Raw genomic sequence first — 26473 nt, forward strand, 5'->3', positions numbered from 1 at the left:
GTGCGTATGCTGACTTCACATCCAGCACGAAGCGGACCAGAACAATGATTACACAGCTGTCTGCGCCCCTCTACTTGTGACCTGTGTGTGCGTACATGAGGCCAGAGAACAATGATTACACAGCTGTGTGCGACCCTCTACCTGTATTTTGCAGGTTTGATGTGTTGATGTGTGCAGATGGCTTCACGTCCTTTCAAAGCCTCGCGTTAAACGCCTTCAAAGCACCAAGTAGGCCTTTAAACACAGGATAATCCCTAAAGTAGCACCTTGGCAGATGTCATTGTCAAAGCTACGCACATCTGCAGAGAGTAAAATCTGCTCACGATAGAAGAGATTACGCACACGGTGGAGTCTCAGAACGGTCAGAGGGACGACTAACAGTGACGTCCTGCGACGCTGTGAGGCCTCCGACTGGATGAGAGCCGCTCGCTTCAAAGATGTGGATGTTTGGTGTAATTCTGAGCATGATGACAGCTCTAAAGCACACTTGTTAGGGGTGTGAGAGCCGCTTGTAAGAGGCTTAAAAGCTGTTATTGTTGAATGCATGAACACACACGTGCTCTTTACACAGATGACTCTCAGCGGCCACAAGCTGTTAAATGCAGGCCTGTAGATGGAGGCTCTGTTTGTTCTGTCATTAGGCCTCTGCAGCGCCGAAGCTTTCATCCTCCAACGTTTGGATTCGCACAGGAAGCAGAATCAGCCCGTTAGCTTCTCATTTCCACCCGGATCTTTAGGGAGAAGCACTTCCACTAGAAAATTGAATGTGTCAAAGTGATAAAGTGGCGTCTTGTGTCGTGTCACAGGGAGCCACTAACGACGGAGCGGCAGCCGCAGGGTCCTTTGGTGCTAAAGTTCTGGGCGATGTGTGGGCGGGGGGCTACGAGACCCGGTCCACCGTCCCTCAGAAAGGAGGACACTCAGAAGGGAGCGAGACGGCTTCCTGCTGCCCCACCAGCCATCAGAGCAAATTTACAGCCCTCCACCCGTCCCCATTATCTCACCGTAAAGATATAACCCAAAGTAAATGCTTTGTAAATTTGTTTTATACCTCATTTTAGTTTGTTTGTTTTTTTTTTCTACTGTATTTTTGTATTTTGTGAGTTGTTGTTTTGTTTTTCTATCTATTAAATCTACAGAACAATGAAATCAGATTGTAAAATGTATGTGAGTGTAGGTGACACGAAGCTTTGAAACGCTGTGAAACGGAGCGTCGGCTTTTACATTCAGCGGTTCACCAGTCGGCTTTCTGAGTAGAAACGATCACAATAAAGGAACAGTTTGATTTTTTTGTCTCTCTTCATAAGTGTTGGATGAGAAGATTGATTCCACGTTCACATCTGTACGTTGACTATAAAGCCAGAACCAGCAGAACTTAGGAGCAAAAGCAGGAGGGGAAACTAAATAATTACCTTTATTTCTTGCTTAATTGGTATAAAACTGAATTGAATGTGGTTTGAGGGGGAGCTACCAGACTCGCTGTTGTCCTGCTTCAGTCGGGTCCATCGGTTTGCTGCTTCAGAGCCTGTTCAGTATTCAGAGGCATCGATCTTCTCATCAACCCTCATTAAGAGTTTTTCCAAACGACAACAGAACAGTTTACAGGAATCAACTGAAAGCCTGAGGACTGGTCATTCATTACCTGAAGAGAACATAATGCTGGATTACCAACTTCTGAACATTGTTGACTGATGTCACGTCAGTAATCAGATTACTGTGATCTGAGCCCTGTGTCCGACCACAGCGACCACATCTCTCTGCACGACTAATCTGTATTTCACACACCATGAAACAACCTTTTTTTTTTGCCAAATATTTTTTACTACTACTACTTCTCAAATCTTTATCTTTTTATAAGATGTGATATTTATAACAATAAAATGTGATTTGGTACGTGGTGGGGTCTCTGTGTTTGTCTGAATGATCACGTAATTCAAAATATCCACCATAGAAGAAACACAGGAGCCAAACTGTTCAGCTGGATTCTGTATTTTCCCCAAACAGCATCAGCGTAAACCACTTCAAAATAACCGTGTCTTCTTCTTTTCTTCAGAAACAAATATAACTTTCGGTTTGAATATCTCAGAGGCGCTGATGGCCGGAGAGTATCAGGTTCAACCTCAGTCTGAAACGATTGGTTATCTAACATGTTGGCAGAGATGAGGACAGTTGTGACTACTGTTTTGTAATCCATGCTGCTGCACAAAAAGCGTCAGCATCTGAGGACTCACGTTTGCTCCGTTCCCCGTCCAAACAGCCCGATCATGCAACAACAACAAAAAATTCTACTTGAATCACGTCCACTGGAACAACAAAAAGAAAAGGCTTCTCTTCTGAAAATCAAATTAAAAACTCCCGTGGTTCAGTCCCTTCGCCTCCCTCTCCGTCCTCGCTCTCATCTGCCCACCTTCCCCAGCCTGTGGTCTGTCTTGGGGTCGGCGATGATGGCCTGCACGGCCACGATGGCCTCGTTGATCTTGGTCTGCAGCTCCCTCAGCTCCTCGATGTGCAGCAGGCGCAGGATCTGTGCCGCTTCGTTCAGCGTCGCATCTGAGGGGAGATTTATTTTACTTTCCCACACATGATGAAGTTTTATAGGAGACACATGTTGACACTGCTGCTCGCCACAGAACTCGAGGATGTTTCTGACCGCAGCGCTGCCCGCCCGAGAGGACGTCCGCACGCTGATAAACCGCCTCGTGTCAAACAATCCAAACAAGCATCAATCTGCCCTTCCGGCACTTTCTTTTTACATCATAATGTCCAAAAAGCTGCACTCACCTCCAGTGTCGAAACCCAAGATGTGCTTGTCTAAAGCTACTGGAATACCCTGGAGAGGAAAGAACAACACACACAGCAGACATGATCAGCCGGACTGGACCCAGAACGACGTCGATGTTTTGCTGAAATCACTTCATCTTCGTTTAATCATCTGAGCTCGTGTGTTCCGTTTACCTCTTTGTTCTGGCTCGCTTTAGCGATGGCTTCTGGAGAAAGTCTCTCCTGGATGAGGATGCGAATGGCCTGGCAGGTCCACATGAAAGCACAGACAAACCGGTTATTATGACACCTGTCTCAAGTTCTAATCCATGAGATCTGCATGAAACAACACCTATTACGTTTACAGGCTGTGTGGTTTCCCTCGGCCGCAGGATTTGCAGGTAATTTATTCTGACTCTGCTGAACTTTAATCTGTATGAACTCTGATGTTTTCTGCTGCTGTTTGTTCACATTAAAAGTACATAACGATGAGCACTTCACGACCATTCTGCTATAGGGGAGAAAAACGCTCTGGTTTGATTGTGTTTCTTTAAACTAACCACTATCATCTTGGCAAAGGATGCTGCTTCTGCCTCCACAATAGTGACGTGTATGATTGTACCGACTGCCTGACTGAACGATCCAAATCCTCGGCAAAACTTGAAATTGTCACTGTTTATGTTGCTGTTGTTTGGGGGATTTCAGAAATGATAACATGCAGGTAACATGAGGGAAAGCCATGGAAACAATCGGCCACATCTCACCACTTTAAGAGCTGACACACCAACTCCAAACGCTGAGTACAGATTCAGAAACATAAGAGAACTGATGTTAAGATGTGGCACATGAGCCGACTGTCACCTTGAGCATGACCAGGTAGTCGTCGTGTCGCTGGATCTTGAGGATGTTCGACAGAGCTGTAACTCCTGCTTTGAAATCTGGAGAACTACCTGCAAGACACAGACATGATTTAATGTTTATCCGAGATCACAGGGCCGGAGAGAAAACAGGAGGGACGGGGCGGTTCTACTCACTGTCCAGGTTGACCAGAGGATCCACGGCTTTGTCACTGTTGCTGGAGGCTGCCAGCGGCTGGCAGTTCTTATACTTCTCCACTGAGGCAACACACAAGGAAACACACAGACTCTTATTGACCTGTTCTGAATCATCAGCAGTGACTACGCTGCTCAACAGGAAACATTATTCCTTTTAAAATGCCTCCACCTACTGGCCAGCATCAGTACTGCAGCTGGAACATGTAAACAGTCCAGAGCAGCACTTATAACATTTTATCTCGTCACACCTCCAGATAAAGTGAACTACAAGTAACCTGCTGTGTGCACGTAACTGATAGACACACAGTAATAAAGCAGCTGGACGCTGAGCTGAACAATTAATCCTTTTTTAAAAAATTCTATTCTATTCTCTTCATATATTCACAACATGTGTCATCTCATAGCACCTCACAGAGTAACCTTATGAATTTTAAACAAATCGAAACAGTGCAATTAGCAAATCACAAGTGTAGAATAGATCCTATACAGCACATGTGACCCAAAATTAGTTTGTTATTAATGAAACTTTTTTCTAAGTGCTGCTCCTGAGCCATGAATGACCGACCTGTTGTCTAAGATAGTTCACAGCAATATCCACTGTTTTATTTACCTCGAAACAGTCACATTGTTCTGTCCTCTATCCCATTCACAGAAATGTTTGAAGTGATTTATATCTGTTCTGATGTGTCTAATGTGGTCATCCATTACCTCCTTCATATAGGAACAGTGAATATTGAACTAAAGCTTTAAACTATTAGTTTGCAAATCAGAATATCTGTTAGACAAACTGCAGTTCCTCAGATCGTTCACTCCTATTAGCCACAGTGATCTTTCAGAGCTCTTCATCCCATCAGATGTACACGAGCTGCCGTCTCACCGTTGTCTCCATATTCGTAGCGAACAGCCAGGCCCAGCAGCCAGTCCACAGCCTCCTGCCTCGCCTCCACTCCAAACGGACAGTTCACATCCTGCAGGTACTGCACAGAGAGACAGACAACACAGCTCAGTGTGACATTCACACCACACCTGTCTGGTAGAAGCCAACGTAACACTCTATGAATGATGTCTCCTATTTGAGCTAGAACCTTGAAGTTTGAGCTCCTTCAGACCGTCTCACCTTCTGGTAGGCTTTGGGCCAGTCTGAGCTGGGGATGTTCCTCAGGTTGCCTCTGTCCTCGATCTTATAATGTCGGATCTTCTGGTCTTCCAGCCACACGATGCAGTTCCTGAACTGAGTCTCATCTGAGCAGGAATCAGAATCAGAAATACTTTGTTTATCCCAGAGGGAGAGTTTTCTCTTTTCTTATATGCACATTTGAATAAAGATAGATATATAAGAAGAGCAAAACGAAATAAAAATTAAGAATAGAAAAGTACATAAGGTTCACATTCACTGATCAGTGGATCCAGTGAACAGCTCAGCAGCTGCACAGTCACTGGATGATCACATAAATCTGTAGAGAGCAGAGCAGCTGCTGAATCATGTCGGTGCTTATTTAGGGACACAAACAGATGAGCCAGATCTCTGCTGGGACTCCAGTGAACTGATACCCACAGACAAGGAATGAAACCCAACTTGTGTTGATCACATTAGTCTCAGTATGGTTAGTTACTGCCAACTAAATTACACGTTTTCGAAAAACAGAGTACAACACGGACTAGTCAGTGTGAATAAGACTGTGGACTAAATGAATTGAGAAGCTTCACTAAACAACCTAAACAGTGAGTTATCATGAAAGCTAGCTATGCCGAATGAAAGAGTGGGACAGTGACAAGTTGTAAGAGTTGTCATGTTGCGCTTTCAGCACACACACATGTCCTTCGGCCAAAAAGATCCCTTAAACTACAGTTTTACGAACAGAGTCTGGTAGTTCGTGGCACCGTCCAGTGACATGACCCGGAATACGTGTGTGCGTTAGCCGGCTCCACGTTACACCAAACAGCCGGTAGAAGAGCTCTTAGAGGAGCTGGTTCCTACCTGTGCAGTCAAACCCGTTGGGATTGTGATAATCTAGAGCAGTCAGTTTTCTCCGAAACATTTCACCGAGTGTTTAATCCGCAAACCGTTGCTTTAGCTAACAGAGGCTAACTTGTCTGTTTCTTCTGCTAGCTCGGTATGTGGCATTGCGCATGCGCCGGCGTATCCCATACAACCTCCTCTTTTGACTATCAAAATAAAATTCTCCCGCTGACCATGAACACGACACAAACGTCGTTAACCAATAGTAGTGTTAGACCAGCTTCTCTACATTTTTTTTTATTTTGGCTTTAAGTATTCAAACCGCAGATTTGAAATATATTAACCGGAATCATAATTTGAAGTCCTGATGGTTCAACTTCCTGTTACAAGCATCCCAGAGAAGTTAAAGTTCACTCCATTAAAGCCCTTTCCATAAGTTTTTTAATTTAGACATATTGCTGAGGTGCCATCAAGGATTTAAACTCTAAATATGTTTGTTCAATGCAAACTGGCTGAAATGTGATAAAATGAAGAGTTTTTTCCATAAACACCTCCACCACATAAAACTAAAACTCAACACCCATATCAGTACGTCACACAGAAAACGGCCGAGACTTTGGAAAAAAAAAAAAAGACAACTTTATTTCACATCACATTTTATAAAATGAGGCAAAACCATCAGAGATGATTAAAAAGTAAAACAAAACAACAAAAACGAACAGGTTTGTTGTAGGTCTGTGTGTGTTCAGAAGGGCCTCATTCGTGCGCTCAGCGGCGGGGCTCTGTTGGGCGGCGTGATCGCTATATCCAGATAGTCTCCGATCTGGAAGCGCTGAGACTGCAACGTCATGGAGTCATCTGCACCCTTCCTGCCGGACACAGTGCTGCCGATGTCTTTCAACCTGGAGGGAGGCGGGAGAGAAAAGGTGAATTCAGCACGTCATGTAACTCCATGAATCTGCTCAGCGCTGTTCGTAGGATGATACTGACTTGTACATTTTCCCTCTGGGATCGGGGTAGACGATAGCAAAGCTGAAGTGGGTCCCCTTTTTCCTGGCTTCTGGATACACTTCCTTCACTAAGCTGGTCAGCTCCTTCAGGGTAGCATCCATCCTGAAACACACAATCAAAGTCCAGTTCTACATTTAGACCTACAGTACCGCAGCGATGTGCATTTGGTATCTTATAAACTCCACCTAAAACACCCGTGAACACCGACTAATTCACATTGACCAACGAATGCAGAGCGACACGTTTGCGGCCTCACCATGTGTATATTTGCAGTTCGCTGGACGGAACGTTGCCTCGAGCAAATTCATCCACCCGGTGGTGTCGGCCGCTGTTGGTGGTGAACACTCGCAGCAGGAGGGGGCAGGTCTGCAAATCAGAAGCAAGTACGAAAAATCTCTGGGTGAGCAGAACAGTGAAGAAACGATATCTGATCAACATAGCCGTGCATCTGTATCGCTGTCAAGCAACCTCGGAGCACCACATGTTATGTCACCATGTACTATGAAGGCAAAAAAAGTTTAAAACCACCTCAGACATCTGGGTAAGTTTAGGACACTTTCATTAACTTTTTTAATCTCATATTTCAGACGGTGCATCACATAGAAACGTGGTTAATGTGACAAATTAGTTCCTTCAAAAGTAATCAACTCTGTTCCGTTATAATGATCAGAGTGAACATTGTGCTGACAGAATCATCATGAATTCTTGTTGCACTTGACAAATGTTGTAGTGTTTTCACTGCTCTCTAGTGGCCCCATTGAGTAACTACAACTCAATGTTTTAATTAGCAACACACCAGCATAAAAGACAATAATGGCTTTTTTTGTTTTTACAGCAATTCTCAGGTTGACACTAATCAGTCGTAATAATTTACATGCAGGCAAAAAGTTTCAAACTTATGGAGCCCACTTTGTTCATGTTTTGTCCATCCCAAAATCATATCAGTGGAGGTTACACTGGAAACACCTGTGGTAGGTGGCCTCATCTCAAATCCTGACAAAGCCACTGATTGAAAGCTGTCATTTCTGATGTAACCAAGCTGTTGGTCGCTGTGCTTCAGTCATTACTCTATGCTTGTTTGTTGTCTTTCACCAGAGGCAGAATAGTGTGTACATGGAACAGAGCTGGCTGTGGCTCAGATTCACTGAAGCACAACAGACAACCTGAAGACACTCCAACCCTCAGTAAGTCCTTCATTATTGGTTTCTAGTCGGTCCTCAACTGTCCACCACCTCTGAATGGTCGTCAGCGTTACAGTGGCCACAGAGATGTATGAATGGCAGAAGTCAGAGTCCTCATTTTTCAGAGCTTGTATTTTACACCTTAAAGTTTTTAAGGCAAACAGAACACAATAAAACAGATACGGAGCCCGTAATGTGAGACTTACTGATGGCTAGCATGTCAGTTTTCCTACACGTTTGACAGCTTTAATGTTTAGTAAACGTGTACTATTAAAGTACAAAATGATGCCATGTAATTTCTCTGTTCACGGCAACAAGCTTGAATATTTGACAGCACGCTGGATGTTAACGAGCTGAAGGCTAGCTAGCACATTAGCGTTAGCCGGCTATTCATTAGGCTACTTTAATGCGCTTTAGCTGATGGTTATTGAAGCATTAACGCAGATTTTAAAACGGAAATAAAATGGAGTATACATGCTCTGTTACCGCTAGCTCAAATTTATTTTTTACAATTTAAACTCTTCCAAGCTGATAACTTAGCATGTGCGGTTAGCATAGCCCGGCTAGCTGAGCGCTCCTCAGGTAAACAAGCCGCACGGAGCAGCGCCATGAAGCCGCCGGCTACCTTCTCTCTGTCGATGGGCTTCTCCGGCTCCTTCTTTATCTCCTCCTGCGTGATCCGCGACTCCAAAGCCATCGTTGTTTTTCACTGATACCGTTATGTAGCGACTCCTGCCTTCTGGCCGGAATATATTTTTTTCGGAGCTGCAGCAACGAATGGGACAGAAAGCGTGACTGATTCCGTTTCCGGTGTCTTCTTCTTCTTGGGTGTTTGACGGAAGTTGGCCTCATTACTGCCTCCTGCCGGAAGTCTCCCTCTAACGCCGTTAACTAATTATAATTAATAAAAAAATAAAATCATTTTCTACATAAAAGCCCTGGAGCGACATATTAATAATGCTAATAACGTTTCTAATATTATTTTATTTTATTTTATTTTTGTTGATTTTATTTTATTTTAGAAGATTTTATTTTATTTTATTTTAGAAGATTTTTTTTTAATTGACATATTGTGGCTATAGAGTGATATTAAACCAAGAATAGTCTAATGTATTTTTATAAGAAATTAGAAGTCTTAGAATTCTGGATTGTTTTACTTGCTTTTTGGTTGCAAAGACAGTCGTAAGTTTTCTATTCAAACTGAATGCTTTGTCATTGTAATTCCTAGTGTAACAGCATTAATTTGAGGGCACAAGTAAAGAAGGCAGGAGATTAGAGAATGTGTTGTACCTGCTTAGAAGTACATGACACTCCTCTAAATGACAGAGTAGCTGTTTAATAATTACAGACTGGAGTGATGCTGCTACTTGGTCACAAGGCAAGAACTCAGCCTCAGACTCAACTTTATTGTCATTCTGACCAAGTGACCTGACAGAACGAAACACAACGTCACAGGTCTCAGTTTGTTGAGCGAGATAAGTAAAAGATAAGTAAAATAGTTCAGCAGTATAGAAGCTGTTTCTCAGTCTGGATGCAGCACTGTCTCCTTCCAGAGGGTAGGGTGGTGAACAGTCCAGGGTGTCATGGGGGATGCAGGTGGCTCCGTCCCTGCATCTGATGGTGTCTATGTCCCCAGTGGGTGGTCAGCTGCACCCGATGGTTCTCTGTGCAGACTTTACCACCCTCTGCAGCCCCCATACCACACAGTAAGGCAGGAGGTCAGGGAACTCTCCACCACACAGCTGGAGAAGGACCCGAGGACATCAGCCTCCAGTCCTGCCTTCTTCAGCCTCCTCAGGAAATAGAGGCGCTGGTGGTCCTTCTTCCTTACAGCTGTGGTGTTGGTGTGCCAGGTGAGGGTGTTGGTTAGGTGTACCCGGATGTGTAGAGGTGGCGGAGCAGTTCCAGACCTCCAGAAATCCACAACCATCTCCTTTGTCTTTTGGACATTTTAGTCTGTATGTGTGCATTTTACACTCCTGCCTGTCTTGGCCAACAGAGAAACAGATTCTCAATCTCCTGCTTCAATAGAAGTTTTTTTGTTGTTGTTTTTTAATCTAAAGGTTTATTTTGGTGACTTGTATTACGAAGTGCAAGTGTCACATGTACACAGCACTAAGTTTTAGGTTGGTACCTGATTTAATTGGCAAAATAACTGAACTGTAGCTTGTGGGCTGTAGTTTAAATACATCGTACTGCTTGTTCCATTAGAACCAATACACATTCCCCTACTACTACATTTTCTGTCACTTTACATGTACTAATCATCCTAATATAACTGGTACTGCTGGGTTTTACTGGTTTTGATCTTGCAAACTCTGAAAAAGATGCTGAAAGCTGCAGAAAAATCCAGTAACTTGACCTCAAACCTGGCCCGTCAGATGTCTTTCCTTCAGAAGGATCCAGTGAAATGAGAATAATAGTCCAAGAGTCTCCTCTTTTCATACCACACTGGGGTAGTATAACGTGGAGGCCTCACGGAGCTGAACCATGGGTGGAAAGAATCCCGAAATATCCCGCTGAGGTAGGGGAGCTCCTAATTTGCTGATGTTTTGCTTCACTGGTGTGACAATCTTCTAGAATAACAGTTTCTTTTACTGCTGCGAAAACAGCAAAGATGGAAACAGAACGTGAAAGACGAGGAGTTGTTTGTTGCTGTATAATCATAAAATCATAAATGTGCCACAGAGGAGACGGTTGCAGTACACCTGGGCACAAAGAGCCCTGGGTTCAGGCTTGCAGGGACACAGAAAACAGAAGCCCACATCCTATTAACATCTAACAAAACACATAACAGCAAAACAACGATGTTCAACACTCAGTAATATCCCCTCGGTGTTGTTGACAAGTTATTGTGCGTCTTTGCCAGTTAAATGTCAACAATAATCTCTTTGTTCCTTTGTTTTTGCCGCCGGCTGTTTGTCTCTGCGGTCAAATGTTACTAAATCCTGCTGGAGGTGTTTGTGTTTTTGCTCATATATCAGATTATAGGTGGCGGCTGTAACGCTGAAAACACATGCTGAGCTTAACCCCTGACAAATTACCGTTGGTGCAAAAACAGAAAAATAGGCGACGGCCAAATGTCACCAGGATCACACACAATCAACAATAACAATAATGAGAACAATGGTGATTAGAGGGGGGGGGGGATTAGCCTTAATCTGGGGTATCTGTGTGTTTGTTTAAAGGGGCAGATATGCTCATTAAGAAGTCATCTATACAGCCTAACACCTCAGAGACGGGCGAGTAATCTGCTTGTTGGGAGATTATAACAAAAAACAATCCAAGTGTGTGTCCGGCTGATGATCACAGGCGGAGTTACTGTCATAATTAGCCAGATGATCTAATGAACAGATGTCTGCCAGCTTCCTCCTGCCATCTCACAGGCCCTCATGCTCACCGCTGCCTCCTGTTTGTGTCCGACTGTGATCTGCTCAGGAGAGAAGAGCTTGTTTTTCCTTCTACCTGAGGAGCTGTGCGTGCAGCGGGGCGAACCTCCAGCAGCCAGACGATGGCAGCATTTGTGCAGCCTGTGGTTTGCACGGAAGCCTCTGACGCATTTGCTTTAGCCGTTCCCCCACACTCCTCTGTGAGATGGCTGTTTTTCATTCAGAGTGAACATTTTGTGAATATGCAGCAAAGTGCAGCAGAAGCACAACACGGCGTCAGATCCGCTCTGACTGTTTCACAGAGCAAATGTCACTTTCCTAATGGGTGATTATGAGCAAATGTGTTGGAGAGCTGCACGATGAGGGACTGAAATAGGAAACGCGAGGTTCCAGTTGGAGAGGAATACCCACAGGTTTAAAAATAGGCCACAACACTCCTTATATAACAAGTGGGTTGTTTACAGTGCTGCTGCCTGACAAATGAATGCTTACAATCCAGCATTATGGTGCACATTTCAAATCCTCATTAATCCAAATGGGGCTCAATTATCCTGCCAATCACATTTTTTTAAAAATACATATATAAAAGCAAGTTTTCATTTGATCATATTTACAGAGTGTTTGTGCTTTCATTTCACTCTGGCATTTGGAGGAATTCCTGTTGTTTAATGTGCTGCTGATATTTTCTGTTTCTACATGAGAGAGCAGCAGGAGAGCAGGGGGCGGGGCCTGCCGGGCTTGAATAATGCGAGCAGCCAATGAACGGCGGCGCAGCGCGGTGATGGACAGGCACGGCCCCTGCAGGACGCCCCGCCCCCCTATGACTCCGTGTTTTATTCTGTTTTTAGAGCAGCAGCGTCACATGTTGTTTTTCTCCAGGATCAGATCTGCTCTGGACCCGCTGCACTGTTGCTCGCACCGCGGCGGACAGCGGACACACGCATCCTGCTATGGATTAGAAGAAAACGTCTGCTGAAGTTTATTTTTATTGCTGTGCAGTTTTTAAGATTTAAAAATTCGCTGATTTGGAAAAAAAAAAAAAGAAGAAGAAGAAGAAAAAGAGAGAAGCGGTGAGAAATGGCAAGTCCTCCGGCGACGGGAGGACACCTGTTATCTAATGGGACGAACGGGGTGAAGAAGTGCGGCTACCTGAGGAAGCAGAAACACGGACACAGACGCTTCTTCGTGCTCCGGGAGCCCACGGAGCGCTGCGCCGCGCGCCTGGAGTACTATGAGAGCGAGAAGAAATGGAGGAACAAGTCGGCGGCCAAGCGGGTCATAACTTTGGACTCGTGTCTGTGCGTAAACAAACGGGCCGACGCCAAACACAAGCACCTGATCGCCCTCTACACCAAGGACGAGTACTTCGCGGTGGCTGCGGACAACGAGCAGGAGCAGGAGAGCTGGTACCGGGTCCTCACGGATCTAATAGCTGAGGGGAAAGTGTACGACAGCCCCGCGTCCACGTCCTCCTTAGTGGGCTTTGAAGAATCCAGCTACGGACTGCTTTCTCCCGCTACAGCTGTCTATAAGGAGGTATGGCAGGTCAACTTGAAATCCAAAGGCTTGGGTCAGATCAAGAACCTCACTGGAGTGTACCGGCTGTGTTTGTCCAGCCGGACCATCAGCTTCGTCAAACTGAACTCTGAAACAGCTGCTGTCAGTTTACAGCTCATGAACATCAGAAGATGCGGCCACTCAGACAGCTTCTTCTTCATCGAGGTGGGCCGGTCGGCGGTCACCGGGCCAGGGGAGTTCTGGATGCAGGCAGAGGACTCGGTGGTGGCGCAGAACATCCATGAGACCATCCTGGAGGCCATGAAGGCCATGAAGGAGCTCTCTGAGTTCAGGCCGAGGAGCAAAAGCCAGTCTGCCAGCACCAACCCCATCTCTGTGCCCACACGACGCAACCTCAACAACCTCCCCCCCAGTCAGACGGGCCTGGTGAGGAGGTCCAGGACGGACAGCATGGCGGCCACGTCTCCAGGGAGGAAGTTCACGTCCTGTCGGATAAGAACGGCCAGCGAGGGGGACGGAAGCGTGACCCGGCCGGTGTCCATGTCCATATCTGTGAACGGGAGTCCCACCAGCCCCAACTCTTCGAACCACCTCAGCAGGTCCAACACCCTCAGCAGCGGACGCACCTGCAGGATGCTGGAGTCCACCTCCAACCTGCATCACAGCCGCTCTATGCCAGTTTCTAACTCCCCTCCTGCTGCCTCCAGCCCCATCAGCATGTCTCCCAGAGGGGGGGCCAGTATCTCCACTCCTGACAAAGCCAGGCGGCCCTTCAGCTGCAGCGCCTCCATCTCCGGCTCCCTCAGCGACACCGGCTTCATGCTCTGTGATGATTACAGCTCCAGCCCGGGGGAGCCCAGGTTCCTCCCGCTGACCCGCAGCGACACCCCGGACTCCCTGTCCAGCACGCCTCCGTCCCGGGACACCAGCGACCCCTGTGGCTACATGATAATGGAAGGAGCAAATGGCAGCAGGTCTGGATATGAGGGTCTGGCTTACAGGAAGCGAACGCACTCCCTGACCACGCCACGGCAGCAGAAGGTGGTGACGCCCCTCTCCTCGGCCTCTCTGGATGAGTACACATTAATGAGGATGGCCCACGGACACAACTCCCACTCCGCCTCCCCGAAAGTGTGCTACCCCGAGGATTATGGAGACATAGAAATAGGCTCATCCAGAAGCTCCAGCAGTAACCTTGGCGACGATGGCTACATGCCCATGACGCCAGGTGTAGCACCTCCGTCTGGCAAAGCAGACAACTACGTGCCCATGAGCCCCATGTGTGTCTCAGCACCGAAGCAGATTGTGAACCCCAGGGTGCATCCGCAGGCAGCAGCCAGTGGCGGCTACAAGACCAACTCCCCCTGCAGCAGCTCTCTGGAGGACAACGGCTACATGAGGATGTGGTGCGGCTCCAAATCCTCCATCGAGAGCCCGGACAGACACGGTGAATACATGAACATGTCACCTGGAAACCCACCCCCACTCCAGACGCCCCCTGATTACTACCTGGGCCTGCTGGCAGCTGAGCCTGCATCAGTCAGGCCGGCCTACCAGACCGGCTCCCTCACGCTACCTGCTAAGCTTCAAGCCTCCAAGAATGAAGATAACAGCCAGTATGTGCTAATGAGCCCGCAGAGTCTGAGGCAGAGGGCAGTGGAGTCAGACTACTATTCAGTGATGCAGCCCAGTGCAGCTCAGACGTCACCGCTGAGCCCCTCGGTACCCTCCCCGGTCCGACACAGCCGGGCAGAGAGCCTGCCCTACAGGGGGAGGCTGGGCCGGCCCAACAGGCTATCTCTGGACACCCTGAGAACCCTGCCCAGCATGAACGAACACCCCCTCCCCGGAGAGCCCAGGAGTCCCGGGGAGTACATCAACATCGACTTCAGCGGCACCAGATTCTCGCCTCCCTCCCTCGTCTCCACAGAGAGCCAGTCTTCATCACTGGGCTCCAGCGGCGGGGGCCCGGGGAGGTCATCTCTGACAGACTACATAAACCTGGAGCTGGGCTCACGCTCACCCAAGGAGGCTGACACTCCCGCTGAGCGCTTGGACACACTCCCAGAGTTATCCATGTGCCCCTGCTCAGAGGATGGAGTGTACCATGTCGATAGTGAGAAAGGCTCTCAGGGCCTCGGCGATGAGGTGAAAAACGACTACACTGAGATGACGTTCGGGATGACCAGCTCGCCGCCACAGCTGGTTCCTCAGAACACAGTGAGGTATGTGTCTGTGTCATCTTTTATTCTTTATTTTATCTGTTCAAACAAAAGGTATTGATTCAGTTATTAGAAGAACAGCTCAGAGGCATCTGAATGACTGAATAAACAAAAGTACAATTTTACTGCATACATACTGATAATGGGTTATCAATGCAAATGCCAATACCAGTGATCGGGTTCATTTATTATTCTACACTGAGCCCAAAGGCAAACATATCAACTGTCCTTAATGTCCGAGTTATATGGGGATATTTTAACTGTGATATTTGCTTCTTTTTTCTGTAAATCCAGCATGAAAATGAAATAAATATCCTTTATTTGAAACACTTTTTCTCCAGCAGCCAGAGCAGCAGGGAGCGGAGGCTGTCTCTGGAGGATCAGGGTGTCCCAGAACACATTGGGGTTTTCCTGCTTGGCGCCGCTTCCTCCTCCACAGTGGACCCTGACTGCTCTGCCAAGGTCATCCGGGCCAATCCGCAGGGACGTCGGCGCCACAGCTCCGAAACCTTCTCCTCCACCGCCACCGTGACGCCGGTCTTCCCCTCCTTTGCCCGCGGCGACGCGGTGAAGAGGCACAGCTCGGTGGAGAACATCTCCTCCCGGAGCAGCGAGGGCTCCGACGAGGAGTACGGCAGCCCGGTGAACCGGCAGAACTCGGCCGGCTACCCGAACGGACTGAACTACATTGCCTTGAACCTGCTGGACAACAGGGATGTGGAGAAATGTGAGGACCTGGTTGGCTTCAAACCCACCAGCAGCTGCAAAGGGGGTATCAATGGATTACACAGCTCACCATATGTCTGTTTGGGATTCAAGGAGGCTGCAACCACTGCCAAAGGTGGGTGAGGTTTATGTCACATGAATTACTGCTAAATAAAATATCTAAACATTCAGTTTAAAGCCATAACTGATGAATGAAGTGTTTGAAGATGTTTTTCTACTGAAACATGTGACGGTGCTGCAGCTGGCGGTTAAACAGGTGGAATCAACAACAAAAGTGAAAGCAGACTTGCATTTCCTCTAAATTCAAATTCAAACTGCCCCTTTCATAATAAACAAGTGGCTGATGCTGCCTTCAGGGACTCCTCCTCAGCTCCTACGTCTGAGTTTCACAGGAGTAAAGCTCGTGGCTCCGACTCTCTTTCACAGTTGAGCAGCAGTGTGGCGTCAGGTGTCGAAGCTTCCAAACACACAGGTTGTCTGTACGTTCTCTTACCCGCCTGTGGGGTCCGTAGTTTGTTGTGATTTCAGTATTTCCCATAACATGTGAACGCAACACGAGGCTGCTGTGAAACGTGACCAGGCTGAGAGCTGTGAAGTAAACAAGCACCGTGACAGAGCAGGACGCTGCTGCTGCTGTGGGCGGCAGATACCACAAATACACAAGAATTCCACCAACGCTCATAATGAATGGAGGTTTTTACACAAGAAACCGACACGGCAGATTAATTCTGAAATGGGTTCCCAGGAACTAACAAGAACAGGGTGTCAAATAGTTTGGTGTAAATCCTATAAAACTGGTTAACCGTGGCTTGTTATTAGCAGTAATGCCGCAGGAATGAGAGTGGTAATGATCGGAGGGCATTTCCTGCTGTTGTTTTTCAGTTGGGTAGGCATTAGGATGTGTTGCACATCAATGTGACCTCTACCCAGACCCCTTATTCCCACCATCCCCTGATCAATACCGTGTCCCAGAATATCCCAGCGAGCAAAACAAAACCGTTGGCGTGGGACAGCAGACGGCGTAAACAAACCGCCGAATGTTGACTTTAAAGCCCAGTTTGACCCTCTGTCCCCTCGCTGTCCATCACACGCAGCCAGCTCGCATGTGATGGTGAGCACGTAGAGGGTTTGGGGTTGCACCCGAACATGTGAGGCCCAGCACAAGTGGATGTGTGTTTGTGTCCTTGCAGGCAGCGATGGGGGGAAAACAACAAAGCGAGCGAGTTGCTATGCAGCCATCAGGTAACTGGATGTCACGGTCTGCATTCCTGGCAGAGCTGGTTTGAAAAGTTGCTGTGAGAGGGGCCTGTTTTTGTCTGGGCCGTTTGAATAGAGAGTGGCTTTTATTTCACCACAAGGCCCCTGTGTACGGAGAGAGAGGCAGGTTTCATTTTTAGCTCGCAGAACAGGAGAAATGCTGTGTAAGTTATTAGTATTAGTACATTCTGTGCCGCTCTGGTAAATAAAGTGGAACGTACCAACATCAGGACACCCCCACCGTATGGAAAACCGTTTTTTTTCCCCAGGAGAGCCTTCATTATGCTCTCTTTAAACAGTGTCACATCCACGACGCCGACATCTTTCAGGAATTTTATTGACACTAAAAACACAACGTGCACTCGCCTGTTTGTTTTTAGCCGGACCGTGTTGCGTCGCACGTGTTCTGTGCCCACGGTAAATATTTTTATGGTGCTAATAAAGCTCGTTAAATGGGATTGACAAGGAGAGGGAGGGAGAAACAGTCAAGCACATACATGTGGACTCCAGCACGTACGCATGCAGTTCTTCTCTCTTTTTTTTTTTTTTTCCAGTGGTGTAGCCTGCATCCGTGAGCACTTGGCAGAGATGTGCAGAGCGAGAGAGGAGAGGAGCTTGTTTTGTTTTCCAGTGCTGCTTGCCTGGCTGTTTGTGGGAGAGCGAATGAATGCGTGCATAATGGGGCAGGATGGCACGTGCACTCCGCTGCCCTTCTGCCTCATTAGGCTGTTCACTTAGCAGAAGTAAGACAAGCAGAGAGGGGGAGATGGAGCACAGCCTTGTATGCTCAGTAGGAACGGGAGGGGAGGGGCTTTGGCTTTTTAAAGCAACAAACAAACTCATTGGTGAGGCCCCCTCTCGACCAAGGTGCATTCTGGGAGAGCAGGAGCCCTCCATGGCAGACCCGATCGCTTGTTTACTGAACACTCGGTTCCACCGCTGTGTTTTGCGAAGCGGGGTGAAGGAGGTCAGAGTATGCTACAGGGGTTGTTGGCGCCGGGCCCTGCTGGCGGAGGGCTTTGATTCCATGTTTATCAGGACGTCACGCTGGGCCCCTGGACCATGTGCCACTCTGACCCAAAAGTCTGCAGGTTTTCATTCCGGCCAAACACCTCTGCTGATTAGTTACCCTCTTAGTGAAATGTAGTTTGGCTGGACCGCCTCCCAGGGCAGGGGAACTGCTGGTTGCGTGCCACGGCTGTGGAGGAAGAGGTGGCTGTTTGTCAGGATCAAAGTCCCTAAACTGCCCTGTGGAATTTAGCGTTTGCCCCCCAGACCCATGTGAGACCCCCTTGGTGAGAAATTTGACTGTGCAGCTTCCAGTCAACAAAACGTTGCGGTCATAAGCTTTGATAGCTGGATATGTTGTTTTTTTTTTTCTTTTCTGTTCTCCATCTAGAGTCAGCTTAGAAGGCTGGCATAAGGGTCAGGCGTTTGTTTACCTCCTGGTTTGTCAGCGGGCCAGCCCATGTGACTTGGAGGTGGTGTTTACCTCTGCTCTAACCCAAGCTGGCCGTCTCCACTCGTGGCCCTGGCTAGCCACAGCTCAGCCAGGTGGATGTTCTGTACCAGGCCCAGATTAGCCAAGTCAGCCGTCTTTGTTCCACCTCGTCGTCTAATACCTTTATCTGACGGTGACAACCGGCTCCTGATGATTGAGATCATTGTTGCTACAGTTCAGGTTATGTATCTGGTGCCTTGACTTGACTTCCTTTCACTGGAGATGTGCATCTCTGGAATTGAATTTTCATTTTAACCAATCATTTCACCAGCAGCCTGACAGCCAGCAGGAGACAGACTGAAGGTGAAAAAAGGGGGTAAAGGGGCTTCAGGAGTGGAGGAGCCCCGCTGTGACACTTGGACTCCTTCCTGAGTGCTAGTGACAGATGGCCACTCTCCAGAGGGCAAATGTGTGAGAGTGTGTGCGTGTGGTTGGGGGTGGGATGGAGGGGGGTAAACACCTGCCACCCTGCTCTATCTGCACACACATGCAAACACTCTCATTACACCGATTTCCTGCACCGTGCACACAGCAGCATGTAAACACATACATGCCGCTATACGTCCCTCTCTAGTGCACCTACTCACTATCCCTCCGCTAATGACGGCCCACCATCTGCCGCACCCACGGCCTGCACAGAGCATGACCATCAGCGGCGAGCCAGTGTGTGTGTGTGTGTGTGTGTGTGTGTGTGTGTGTGTGTGTGTGTAATTTGTCGGCCAGATTAGAGACATCCACGTCCATCTACTCAAATCCCGCTTCCTCTTAACGTCATTCAGGCGGTTGTGCTGCGAGTGATGTCATCGCAGAGATGATGTGGTGGGCGAACGCAGCCAGAGCATGTTCTGTGTATCTGTGTTACACACAGGCCCTTTGATGGGGATGTTAGAGGAAAGCAAGCGAAAGAGGTCTACGTGCACAGCCATGCATCTCTAACGTGCTCTGAGCATGCTCAGTAGAGGCTGTCGGAGTCGATAGTGGTTCCTAAACTGGAAGTCGGGATCCGTGCTGTGGGTCACAGGATGAATGCTGGAGGTTCATGAGCTTCATCATGAGATGAGGAGGAGGAGGAGGTGTTTCTGATTCTAGCTTTATATGATGATGATTAATTCACGTATACTTGATGTGTAATTGACTTGATGCCACATGTTCCTCTGCTGACAGTTTGGTCGCCGTGTTCAGTCACATTCTGTTCTGCTATTTGCAGAATTACTCATAAAGGTGACACCTGATTGTACCCATCAGCCTGATTGTCCAATCCATTGTTACCGCGTCGCTGCACACTGGCTCCAACACACACACACACACACACACCAGCTGTTTAACGGTTTGCTAATCGGAGCTGCATTGTAGCCGAGATCTTACAAACACAACAAAGCAAATAGGCAAGACAGGAAATCCAGAAATGCTGTGTTACATGATGTATGGAGAACAAACACGTAACACCGCGGGCTCTTGTGTCAGAGTTTCCAGGCAGTGTGTGAGTGTGTGTGTGTGTGAGTGTGTGTGTGTGTGAGTGTGTGTGTGTCATGGCTCAGGGAGGTGGAGGGGGGCTAAAGTAGGCCGGGATGTTCCAGACAGAAGCGCTAGCTGCTAGATAACTGCGTGGCCAGCGTTCCCCACATTTAGCCAGCCACGGCTCCAGATGAGATTACAGCCTCTGCAGGCGAGATTAGACGGCTGGGGGTAGATGAGCGAGAGCCAGCGGCTACTCCACGGACAGCAGCTGGGGAATACGTAACACAAGGTGTGGGCATTTATTCGCTCAGATTTGAGTCTGAACTTGAAGCCGAGCACACGTCAAGCTAACAGTCAACCACATGTGAAGTCATCACGTATCAGCCAAACAGTGACATCATTCCAGTTATCAGATGTTCAAATGATGTTAATATTAAATGATACATGATGCAGGGACGTATCTTAGCATCCTTCTGTTCTATCATTTCATTGTGTTAAAAATACCTTTAAAGGATCTAAATGTGTGACTCGGTAAAGACAAACGCTGTTGACCGGCTGGTGATGGTGTTTATTCTGGGCTCTTTCTTCGTATCCACGCTCCAAAAATGGCAACTTTTCAGGAACTTAGAAAACCAGGCTTGCTTTCAGCCTGACCGCTGTGCATTTTTGAGGTCATCCGACTGCCTTTTTGAAAAGTTTCCTCGCCCAAAGACCTCGCACGCTTTCACGAAACACGTCTGCAGAGGGGGTATCTGGAGCCGGTAGCTTCTGCAGGCCTCATCCTCTTCATCCCCCCCCTCCCTCCGTCCACCACCCCGTCCCTCGACCCACTCATGATCAAACCCCACGGAGCCACCGACATCTGTTGCAACATCAACGCAACCGCAGCGTCTCCACGGAGAGAAGCAGCTCCTGTGCTGCTGCTGCCGGTCCTCCTCTCCTCGCTCGGCGTGTGTCCATAGCAACACGGCTGCCTGACAGGAGACCCCCCAACCCCCATCGCTCCACATCCTAGATTATGTAATTACGACGGTTGCAGAACAGCCCCCCTGCCACACACACACACACACACACACACACACACACACACACACACACGACTGCCCTTCAACGGCTGGTGTGTAAAACCAGGGAATTACTGCCCAGTAAGACTCGTCACACATCATGTCGTCTGTGATGAAGCAAAACGCATCCTAAACATCCCCGTTAAGACCCGTAGCGTGCTCCGACTTTTACACAAATGTGGATGTAAAAAAATAAAAATAAATAAATAAATAAATAAAAGCCCTCCGACGTGTGCTGCACTCACTGTTCTTGATATTTAAGCTGTTTTTCTCGGTGTCTCCTTGTTATTGTGCCACAGAAGCCCTAATGAGTCCGTGAATGAGTTCACGCTGTACAGTAGCAGCGTAACACTCTGTTCCCTCCTCAGGTCCGCCCTCTCAAAGGTCTGCTTAATTGGCACCAGTGTTGTTTGTGGGAAAATAAAACAGACGAGTTTGTTTGGAGTGTTTAGGATTCTCGTGTCATCGGAGGCAGTGGAATGTTGAAGGTGTCCTGTGGAGGTGTTTGGTCTCGTTGTGCTGCAGAGCTGTGCATTAAAGCTGTTGATTCATGTGCAAATAGTAAACAATGCAGCTTTTTTTTATTATTTTGGCTTTGAAATCATTTCAGATTTACATATATTTTGGTGAAAAACGCTGAACTACACATGAAGACTTAAAGCTGTAATGCACATTTTTTTGTAAACAAACAAACATCATCAAACATAAAAGTCACATTTGCTCATTTTAATGCCGACAAATGTTCGTCCTGCAGCAGTGACGTGTTTTCAGTGTTTCAAACGTTAATCATGTCCGTTAACGCCTCTCCTTTCTGTCTCGTCCTCTCTTGCAGACTGAAGGACTCGTCTGTCCTCGGATCCTCTTGGCATCTTGACTGACCTGCTGCTGAAAAAACAAAACAAACAGAATCTACTTTGCCCTTCCACTGGGCTGTTTGGCCCGAAAGACTGTCTGGACCCTCACAAACACACACGTTGAACAAGCAGGTCACCATCTATGCATGTCATGAATTTGCTGAAGGCAGGACAGGTGTGTGTGTCTGTGTGTGTGTGAATGACTGGTTGTGTGTGTGTGTGTGTGTGTGTGTGTCTGGGTGTGTGTGTGTGTGTGTCGGTGCGTCTCATGTTCCCTGCACTTTTAGAGGCCATTTCTCCTGTGACCCAAATTTTGGCACAAGCACAGAAGCAAAGATAGTCAGACAATAACAGAACTCTAATGGTACCAGATCCTATTTATTTACTTGAGGGTAGTTTTACCTGCGTGTGTGCGAGTGTGTGTTTCTGAACGTACGACCAACTGGTGTGCCAGTGAACAAGGAAGCCTGCTACGGAGATGGCCCAGAGGGAGGAAACCAAGGTACACTGAGTATATAACTATATTTAGATTAGATATTTTATTTATTTTTGGATGATGAATGTCTGATAAGACCTACCCGATGCCTTAATGTCTATACTGTCCTTATGTTTTCTATGAAATAAGCGATAAATATTCTATTATGGTATGTCTGTTTGGACCTACATCTCTATATTGTTATTATTCTCTTGTGGAAAGTTAAATGCCTAGTTTACCATTCTAATATATGATTTCAGACATGTACAGTACAGTGGGGCTGCTCCAGATCTGATTTATTGTATTGATATTAAAGTATTTTCTTAATTACTAATTTCTTATTCCTTCTAACCTAGTTTATTTTTTTGTCCAATCAAAAGCGCTGGACTTAAAGAAATATATTTCTAATTGTCTCTAGGAGTTCTGCATGTCTTTATAACTCAGCTCAGACCCCCCACAGCACCAGGCATCTGAATGCACTGTACCTCCCACAGTTCCTCAGTCACTTGAGCCTGCAAACCTCACACACTCCTACCTTCAAACCTACGGCCTGCTGTTTTAGCTGGACGCACGCCGCCCTGCTGTGATATCATTTGACTGTACAACTGTCTAGATGGGTGATAGCGGAGGGGTGGAGCCAACGGAAAAACTGTGGAGGTTAAAGGGGCACAGTTGAGACGGTTTCAGTCCAGCGAGTGAGACCTGAAGTAAATCGGGGGAGGAAGGGGCGCCGAGTGGTGGGAGAGCCACATCTGGCACCATCATGGAGGTTCACCGGAGAATCATCTGTCTGGAAAATGTAATAACCTGGCAGACAGAATAAAAAAATAAGAGCTGGCTGAGGAGGATTATGTAATGTTCTAAACTAAAGCAAGACTATGTAACTGTAACACTGCATAAGATTAAACTGTGTACAGGATAGATGCTAAATGTATGTAGCATTTAGCAGAAGGGGACAATCAAGTTAGCAAACAGTTAACTTGTATAATACAACTGTTTCCAATGTTTGCTTACAATATTCACTGTTAGCTAGCATTGCTCAATGTTAGCGTCTGGCTTGTGTTAGCTAACATTATCCAAATTTAGTTACAGGCTAGTATTAGCCAGTATTATTCAACGTTAGCAAGTGGCTGACATTAGCTATCATCAGCTAACATTACTCCACATTAGCTTCTGGCTAGCATGATTCAATGTTAGCTTCTGGTGTGTATTAGCTAACAATATCCAAATTTAGTTACTGGCTAATATTAGCTAGCATTATTCAACGTTAACGAGTGGCTGACATTAGCTATCATTAGCTAACATTACTCCACATTAGCTTCTAAATGATTCAATGTTAGCTTCTCGTGTGTATTAGCTAACACTAATATTAGCGAGTATTGTTCAACAGTAGTTAGTGGTTGATATTAGCTACTGTTATTCAGCATTAGCTTCTGGCTAGTGGTCATACCAGAGTAATTATGGTAGCAGCAAAACCCTTGACTGTAATGAATTGAGCAACAACGTTTTATCCGCATGAACTAGTAACAGGAAACTCATTCTTTTAAAAAGTTTGACAGCTTCTTATTAAAATTTACTTTTCAGGATGCTAATGTTCATGTAATGCTAGAATAAGTTCACAATAGTTGGAAAAAGTAAGCAAACTGACTCAGCAATATCAGTCTGCTAACGTTAGCTGACATTAGCTACCAGTGACAAAAAAAAATCTACAGGAAAAACTTTTTATTTGTTCAGGGAAGAATGTCATATTTCTTCTTTAGATGTTACATGGTCTTGTTTTTAAATTTTGATCGATGGGGAAAACGGCAAACAGTAACCAAAAAAAATTAAAATCCTGCCGCTTCCCAAGAGCCTCCAAAATGGCCACCAGGGTATCCATTATTAACATGATTTATAAAAGCGCCCTCTGCATCCCGACTGTGGTCTTTCTGTCGTCCGCTGTGCCGACTCCAACTGGCTCACGACCCCTTTAGTGTACAGTAGATTGTAAACCTTTGTCTGAATGTATCACTGAGCTGGTGGGAACACCGCAGAAATAATGTGCAAATGGTTCTGACAAGAGTTGAATAATAACGGAGCTGTACCACGCCGAGTCGTGGAATCTATTTATCTTCAGAGTCTTGAATGTGTATATTATGTACATAGAAAGAGTTTAACTAAAAAAAGATCTATTGAACATACATAGAGGACTTAGATTTTACCTTTGTTGCAATGATATTCCTGTGTAAAGACTTTGGCTACCGATTTTTAAAAGGGGGACGGGGTTTTTGCTTTGGGGTTGTACAGTGTATTGTATGCTTTTCTCCCTCACAGTCTCTGTGACTATATGAAAAAAATATTCTTTGTCTATTTTATTATAGAGATCTCTTTGCCTTGTCGACACACTTTACCTAATGGCATATGCAATAGTGACATGAATAAACTCTAGTTTACAACTGTGGAACCAAATGTAACATTGCATTGATTTATTTTCTCTTTGTGTGACGAGCGGGAGCAGCTTTGCTCCGTGTACATTTCTCTTTCTGCCAAGTGTTTTGTTTTTCATCGCTGGGATCTTTGTTCTGTCGAAAAGCGCTTTTTCCCATCTCTGTGTCCACGGACGGATTCTTCTTTGGTCTTGGATTGACTCAGTTTGAATGTGTTGTTGTCTTCCATTGTACATAGTTCAATATACTGTTTATTGTGATGCTCACAAGAGAGGATTATAATGATTTTTAAATTCTGGTAGTTGAGTATTGCTTTTGTCTGTATTAATTATGGATAGAAACCTACAGAAATAAATGAATTTATTTAAAGAGATACAACTTTGTCTTCGTTGTTTGATTTCCACAAGTTATATGTCATTCAACCTGAACACCAGAGTCGTGATGCACGATATTAAAACGATTTCTGGCCGATACTGATGTCTGATATAAACCTGTTCAGCCCTGAGCTACTTTTCAGACCTCTACTCGAAAATGACACAATAACAAGAGTTCATCTGCAACCACAAAGTCTGTTTCAATAATTCTTGTGTCACAACAAAAGGAACACTAGTAAGATGTGTTCAGATGTGTAAACATCAGCATGTATGTTACTGGTTCAGAGTAAATGAAGATGGCGCACAGCACAGAGGAAACATTTTCAGGTTCACTTAAAAAAAACCCTTCCAGGATAATGATCTGTGTGGACTGATCCAGCTGCAGCTCTGAACCTCTCCCAGATCAGAGACAACATGTGAACATTGTGACTCTGGCTCACTGGTGACCATCTGAATGTTCTCATGTACAAACTATATATTCCACTAGTATATCACTGATGGGGTTCAATACATCCACATACAGCAGCTCTTTAGTTTCCTGAACATCCAACCAGACCGCTGTCTGTGTTCCGCGTCCTGATGCTGATCAGACTGCTGTGAAGCTCCTGTGGTGACGCAAGGCCGTATCTCCGTCATGATTGGTCGGTTTTAGTGATTGACACCGCCTTCGAATCGCTTGAGCCAATAAAATACAGCAACAGCCACCAAAATGAGATTGACAGCACTGTTAGCCAATAAGAATCAGCAGGACGCCATCTTGAAGACTTGCTGAGCGAGTGTTCACTCCTTTGCTCCCTGAGGCTAACGGAGCCTCCAGAAGACGCCCGGAATGATTTCAGTGTAACACAGGAAGTAGTACCAACTGCTTCCGGTGTGGATTTACCGATCAAACAAACTTTTCACGGCTGAACAGCTATAAGGTAAGAGACATGTTACAGCTCCGGTTTGGGTTTGTGCTGTTCTTTGGGTTGTTTCTCGCTGATGCTTTGATCTCAGAGAGCTTTGATGGACATGTCTGGACTCTGTGGACCGTCTGCTTTGGTCTGAGGCCTGTTGGAGCGTTTAGCATAAAGTACCAAAGAAATGAGGCGAGTGGGTTGACTGGGTGGCGCTATGTCCATGTCCATGTGTGATAATTCATGTAGTTGGTGTGTGAGGTGTGTTTGGGGCGTGTAGACGTGGCTGATAGGTTCTGGTAGCCCAGGTTCTGATGTTTAATCTGATGTGCAGCATGAGTGCATC

At 46.5% G+C, this 26473-nt stretch overlaps 4 protein-coding genes across 11 annotated transcripts in view; 2 read left to right on the forward strand and 2 right to left on the reverse strand.

The window, feature by feature from the left end:
• The window catches only part of nid2a (nidogen 2a (osteonidogen)), a 41610-nt gene extending 39717 nt beyond the window's left edge, over positions 1 to 1893 (forward strand). For all 7 annotated transcript variants that reach the window (XM_008283118.1, XM_008283119.1, XM_008283121.1 and 4 more), the window contains one exon: positions 807 to 1893. In XM_008283118.1, the coding sequence (XP_008281340.1) occupies positions 807 to 817 (11 nt within the window). In that variant the 3' untranslated portion in view covers positions 818 to 1893. The remainder of the gene's footprint in view (positions 1 to 806) is intronic.
• An 80-nt stretch (positions 1894 to 1973) lies between these two features.
• rtraf (RNA transcription, translation and transport factor) lies at positions 1974 to 6082 on the reverse strand. The gene is made up of 8 exons (XM_008283126.1): positions 5794 to 6082; positions 4933 to 5057; positions 4693 to 4792; positions 3795 to 3875; positions 3622 to 3710; positions 2956 to 3024; positions 2782 to 2830; positions 1974 to 2550 (listed from the first exon to the last, which is right to left on the reverse strand). Exons 1-8 carry the CDS (start codon positions 5852 to 5854, stop codon positions 2396 to 2398), a joined length of 729 nt encoding a protein of 242 aa, XP_008281348.1. The 5' UTR covers positions 5855 to 6082; the 3' UTR covers positions 1974 to 2395.
• A 308-nt stretch (positions 6083 to 6390) lies between these two features.
• sap18 (Sin3A-associated protein) lies at positions 6391 to 8772 on the reverse strand. Its single transcript, XM_008283127.1, has 4 exons — positions 8593 to 8772; positions 7043 to 7152; positions 6766 to 6888; positions 6391 to 6677 (listed from the first exon to the last, which is right to left on the reverse strand). The coding sequence occupies exons 1-4, from the start codon at positions 8662 to 8664 to the stop codon at positions 6521 to 6523; spliced, it is 462 nt and encodes a 153-aa protein (XP_008281349.1). The 5' UTR covers positions 8665 to 8772; the 3' UTR covers positions 6391 to 6520.
• Positions 8773 to 12229: 3457 nt separating this feature from the next.
• LOC103358235 (insulin receptor substrate 2-like) lies at positions 12230 to 25232 on the forward strand. 2 transcript variants are annotated; one of them, XM_008283128.1, is made up of 3 exons: positions 12230 to 15099; positions 15438 to 15937; positions 21935 to 25232. In XM_008283128.1, exons 1-3 carry the CDS (start codon positions 12434 to 12436, stop codon positions 21937 to 21939), a joined length of 3171 nt encoding a protein of 1056 aa, XP_008281350.1. In that variant the 5' UTR covers positions 12230 to 12433; the 3' UTR covers positions 21940 to 25232. The 2 variants fall into 2 exon arrangements, with proteins under 2 accessions (XP_008281350.1, XP_008281351.1); XM_008283129.1 differs by having other exon boundaries at positions 15441 to 15937.
• Positions 25233 to 26473: the final 1241 nt, after the last annotated feature.

Source organism: Stegastes partitus, unplaced genomic scaffold (assembly GCF_000690725.1).
Source record: "Stegastes partitus isolate 25-593 unplaced genomic scaffold, Stegastes_partitus-1.0.2 Scaffold298, whole genome shotgun sequence".
NCBI lineage: Eukaryota > Metazoa > Chordata > Actinopteri > Pomacentridae > Stegastes > Stegastes partitus.